General features: G+C 61.1%; 1 protein-coding gene across 1 annotated transcript in view; it reads left to right on the forward strand.

The window, feature by feature from the left end:
- TUBGCP6 (tubulin gamma complex associated protein 6) overlaps positions 1-5,344 on the forward strand; it is an 18,294-nt gene that overhangs the window by 5,744 nt on the left and 7,206 nt on the right. Inside the window, 10 exon segments of the mRNA XM_021707573.1 lie at positions 348-521; positions 1,694-1,815; positions 2,921-2,999; positions 3,109-3,218; positions 3,417-3,508; positions 3,602-3,741; positions 3,907-4,056; positions 4,796-4,877; positions 4,956-5,044; positions 5,123-5,238. Coding sequence (XP_021563248.1) covers positions 348-521; positions 1,694-1,815; positions 2,921-2,999; positions 3,109-3,218; positions 3,417-3,508; positions 3,602-3,741; positions 3,907-4,056; positions 4,796-4,877; positions 4,956-5,044; positions 5,123-5,238 — 1,154 coding nt within the window.

Consider the following 5,344-nt stretch of genomic DNA (forward strand, 5'->3'; position numbering starts at 1 on the left):
CGTTTTTTTTTTTTTTTTGAGTTGGAGTCTCACAGTGTCACCCAGGCTGGCCACCCCAGCATCACCTGCTGGGCTCAGGCAATCCTTTCGCCTCACCTTTCCAAGTAGCCAGAACTCACAGTTGGCATTTTTAACATGTATTTTTCAGTGTGGTCAATGAAGAGCTATACCTTTCTGTTTTGGTTTGCATGATTTTTGTTATTAGGAGTGGCGTTTGTTTTGGGCCTTTTTGCTTTTGGAACTTGTTGTCTGTGTCTTGGTTTGAGGCACCTAAACTTGGGGGCACTCTGAGAAGTCTGGGTGTCTGGGTCCTAGCCTCTGTAACCCCTCTCCTTTGCTCCGTACAGTCGGCGCAGGCCTTCGTGGTGAAGCAAGGCGTCCACGTGTCAGGAGCATCCCCCGAGAGCGTCAGCAGCCTTCTCTCAGAGGTGGCTGAGTATGGGACCCACTACACCCGTCTGAGCCATTTCTCTCTGCAGCCCGTCCTGGACTCCTCATACAGCAAGGGCCTTGTGTTCCAGGTACAGCCCTGGGCCTCACGGCTGTCACAAATGCTGGTGAAAGTGGAAAAGAGACTCTCAGAGGTCACCTCCAGGACCAAGGAGTCTAAACCTTTTATCTCCTTGGTAACATCCAAATCCTGAGGGCTACTCTTTGGGGATGGGGGGCCCATGTTCATATTTGACCTCCATCATTCCACTGGAAACCTGGAGCCAATGTGTGTGAATGGTGGGACAGGGCAGATGGGTGTGGCCCACGGTTGGGACCTGAGAGAAGGGCAGGTGGTGTGGGTGGGCAGGGGAGGGTGGTGAGTGGGGCGCCTGCTGCCCATGGCTCCTCACTGGGCCTGGCATGCTGTGCAGGACTGACAGGATAGGGCCCCTCAGCCTCCGCGTCGAAGGCCAGGGCTGCGGGTTTGGAGCCAAATCTGGCTCCAGGAGTTATGCTTCTTTGGAAGACTCTCAGCTGCCTCCCATGACGGGCAGAACCCACAGGACAGCAGGAGCAGCCCCAGTGGAGAGAGCAGGCACGCAGAGGGACAGGGTGCTCCGTAGGACCTGAGAGGAGGGCGTCAGGGGAGATTGGGTTGCGTGGCTCCTCGGTACAGGGCAGGGCAGTGGGGGAGCACGGGGTGTTCAGGTTTTCGACAGTGTGGCTGGGGAGGTGGTGGTGGCGGGAGCTGTGTGCATCGAGGTGGCCTTCCAGGCAGAGGAACAGTGCGTGTGGAGGCCCCAAGGGCCCCGAGGGCTGGAGACGGTGGAGAATGGGTCAGAGTGGCACCCAGGCCAGTGAGGGGCCTGCGAGGAGGCAGAGGACGGTGGGACTATGGTCTGGATTGCCTGGCACGAGTGAGCAGGCGATGCCAGGCCACATGACTCCCGGGGACGGTGGACCAAGGTTTGCTCATGGGGTTCGTGTCCTGAGGTGACTGAGGTGGCCCGGCCACTGTGGTGCCACCAAGACTGCTGTGGCCTGAGCGGCACCCTTTCTGGCATCTCCCCGGCACTGCAGATGCTGTTTCCTGAGTGGTTGGTCTCAGCTCGTGGCATACTGGGAAGACTCCTGGCTCCCAGCTGGGCTGGGGTGGATGGACTCGGCCTGTGATGCCTTTGCTTGAGGTCTGTCCTGCACACTGGTACCCCTGAGGCACACAGGCTGTGTCAGCCACCTTCTCCCTTCCCCTTGTTCACAGGCCTTCACCAGCGGCCTGCGGAGATACCTGCAGTACCACCGGGCCTGTGTGCTCGCCACTCCGCCCACCCTGAGCCTCCTCACCATCGGCTTTCTCTTCAAGAAGCTGGGCCGGCAGCTCAGGTGAGCCTCCATGTGGCAGCTGCCTGGGGGCCTGGGGTGCAGTGTGGGCCTGGCGGGGTAGGAGGGTGGCCCTGCTCCCTGGCAGGAGGGCCCATGAGAACAGCCCTGCCTGAGTCCCCTGGTGCAGGGTGCGGTGCAGAGGTCTACTTTTGCCCCCACAGCCGGCTCTGTCCAGGCCCGGGACTCCTGCCGAGACAGCACAGGGTCCCTGTGGCCATGGTCATGTCGTTCACGAGCTGGCATCTGCTGGCAAACGCCATCCAGAGAAGGGAGGACGAGGGACTGGGGCTGCTGGGAGCTGGGTGTGGTGGGAACTGCATGAAGGAGACCTTCCAGGCCGAAGGGCCTGAGGGCTGGGACGTTGCCGATGCACTGGGGGAGAGGGAGCCCAGGGGCCTGGGAGTGGACTGGGGTAAGTCCTGGCCGATGCTGTGTCCAGGGCAGACTGTGGTCTACGAAGGGGCTGGGTCATCCAGGCCAGAGCAGTGGTGGCCCGGACGATGGGGTGAGGCAGCAAGTGGGATGCCCATGTGAGGAAGGGAGTCGTGGGTGCAGGGTGAGGGGAGGCTTGGCTGGAGCCTGGGAAGGAGGCCCTGTCAGGGGTGGGAGTGTTGGTGAGGTCCAGGGGCCTGTGAGGGGCAGGGGCCAGCAGGGGTTTTGGGGAGCAAGTGGTTTGTAAAACCTGCGTGGAGCTGGGCGTGCTGGCTCACACCTTGTGATCCCAGCACTTTGGGAGGCGGTGGCGAGAGGATTGCCTGAGCTGGGGGTTGGACCAGCCTGGGCAACTTGGCGAGACCTTGTCCCTACAATAAGTCAAAAAATTGGCCAGCCATGGTTGCATGTGCCTGTGGTTTCAGCATCTTGGAAGGCTGAGGTGGAAGGATCACCTGAACCCAGCAGGCCGAGGCTGTGGTGGCCGTGAGCGTGCTAACACACTCCAGCCTGGGCAACAGAGTGAGACTGTGACTAAAAAAAAAAGGGAAAAAAAGTCCTGGTGGGTCATTCATGTTGGGAAAGCAAGGAGATTTTGCACCTCGTCTGATCTGGTCTGGGGACCTGGGACCTGGAGCCCTTGTCACCTGGTCTGATCTGGCTTGTGGTCTAGGTACCTGGCTGAGCTTTGTTGTGTTGGCACTGCGCTCCTGGGAACCAGCGGAGGAGGGCCCAGGGCTGCATTCCCCACCGTGAGTCCTGCCTCCTTGTGGTGGTGGCTCCAGGCAGGGGGCTGCTGTGGGGTGGGCTGCCCCTCCCTCCCCTGCGGGATGCCTGAGCTTGCCTCCCCTTGCTCTGCAGGGTGTGAAGCTGCTGTCCTACCTCTACCAGGAGGCTCTGGACAACTGCAGCAATGAGCACTACCCCGTGCTGCTGTCCCTGCTGAAGACCAGCTGCGAGCCTTATACACGGTGGGCTCCCTGGGGGGCTGGGGGTGGGACCAGGGCACCACACCCAGCGTGCAGGTCTTTGAGGGCATCCTCCGGTCAGGCACCTGCTGGGTGCAGACGTCACACAAGAGCATGGCGGGGGTGCTCCGGCTGTGAGCCTGCTGGGTAGGGGCTGCCCCTCCCTTGTGCTACCGCCCCTCACTGCTTGCCCATGGTTAGGTTCATCCATGACTGGGTGTACAGCGGGGTCTTCAGGGACGTGTCCGGCGAGTTCATGATCCGGGTGAACGACGGGTATCTTGGCTTCAGAGGTTGGTGGGAGCAGCCACTGGGTGGGGTGTCCACCCTGTGGGACTGGGGTCCAGGCCACCACATGCAGGCCCTGGGTGCCTTGCTCTGTTTAGACAAGTTTTACTGGACCCACGGCTACGAACTCATCTCCAAAGAGGTGGAGGACTGTGTGCCCGTGTTCCTGAAGCACATCGCCCATGACGTGTACGTCTGTGGCAAGACCATCAACCTGCTGAAGCTCTGTTGTCCCCGGGTGAGGAGGGTCCTACACGTGGCACTGCCAGGCGCCTGTGCATGGGTGGGCAGGGGAGTTCCTGTTTGTCTGGGGGTGTGCCTGAAGCGGGCTGGGGCCATAGGGTCCTCATACAGCCCAGCCCCCTCGCCGCCCACGCTCACCATGGCTTCCTGTCACCAGCAGCATTACCTCTGTTGGTCCGACATCCCTGTTCCTCGCATCTCGGTGGTTTTCTCCCTGGAGGAGCTGAAGGAGCTGGAGAAGGACTGTGCCGTCTATGTTGGGCGGATGGAGAGGGTAGCCCGCCACAGCTCCATCAGCAAGGAGGAGAAGGTATGCACCACGGCCTCAGGGCTCCCCCTGCCTGCTGGGGTCTCGGCTGGGAGGCTCCCTTCTGGATCCTCCATCCTGGAGGTACTCTGGGTGGTGCCAGGGGGAGTTGGAATGGACATCCTGGAGCCCAGGGCAGGGCTCTGTACCCTCTTCCTGGTCTGGGTGGCCTGGCCTGAGCCCTAGGCTTTGCCGACATGAGTGGCTCTGTGAAAGCTTCTCTTGGGCTTGGACAGACTTGGTCCTGGGGCAGCAGGTCAAGGGTCTTGTGCAGGTGGCCTCTGCAAGCTCCTGCCTCTGCAGAAGGGACAGGCGTGCCTGCAAATGGGGCTGTGCTCATCCTGAGTCCTGAGGTGAGGGAGGCCGGTGGTGGGGTGCCAGTCCCAGAAATGCCCTTTCTGTCCTGGTGCTTGGTGGGCAGCAGGAGCCCCTTCTCTGAGACCATGCGGTCTTCCTCTGGGGTGGGCACAGATAGCAGGGAGACTCAGCCCAGATGTCTCTGAGCGTGTGTCAACTCCATTTAAGGCCTGGAGCCAGCCCTGTCACTGCTCAGAACAGGGTGGGCATCTTCCTGTCATCACCTGGTGTCCTCCTTGCAGCCATGGGCCGTGTACCACGTATGCTGCCCCCTAACCTGCTCGGGCTGAAGGGCGGCTGTGATGATGGTGGGAGCTCCGAGCAGCCGTCTGGCTAGAGGACCAAGGATTAGGCTGCTTCCTTCCCTGTTGGTCTTTTTTTTCAGGAATTACGTGTGGAAATTGCAAAACAGGAATTAATTGTCCAAGCCCGGGAAGCAGCGTCCAGGGTCCTGAGTGCGCTGAGCGGTGAGTGAGGCCTACGTCCTCCCTCTGCAGTTCTGGGCCTGCTGGGGCTGTTTGCAACCGTGTCCTCCCCCCATGCAGACCGGCAGGTGTCGGAACGGATGGCCGTGGACGCACGGAAGCGCGAGCAGTTCCAGCGGCTGAAGGAGCAGTTCCTGAAGGACCAGGAGGTGGGTGGCTGGGTGGGTCTGCCTGGGCCTTGGGCTTGCGGTGTCCTGGGTTCTGAGCCAGGTTGGGTGTGTCTGCAGCGACGCCGGCTTGCCAGGCAGGAGGAGCTGGATGATGACTTCAGCTACGCGCGTGAGCTCCGGGACAGGGAGAGGAGGCTGCGGTCTCTGGAGGAGGAGCTGGAGCGGAAGGCAAGGTGGGCTGCAGGCACGGCGGGTGGGTGTAGTGGGTGGGTGCAGCGGGGGCCCTCGCGGCTCCAGGGTACTCTTAGTGATGCTGCTGGTACTTTTTTTTTTTTTTTT

The sequence above is a fragment of the Carlito syrichta genome, unplaced genomic scaffold (assembly GCF_000164805.1).
Source record: "Carlito syrichta isolate Samal-C Ts95f unplaced genomic scaffold, Tarsius_syrichta-2.0.1 Scaffold120501, whole genome shotgun sequence".
NCBI classification, from domain to species: Eukaryota; Metazoa; Chordata; class Mammalia; order Primates; family Tarsiidae; genus Carlito; species Carlito syrichta.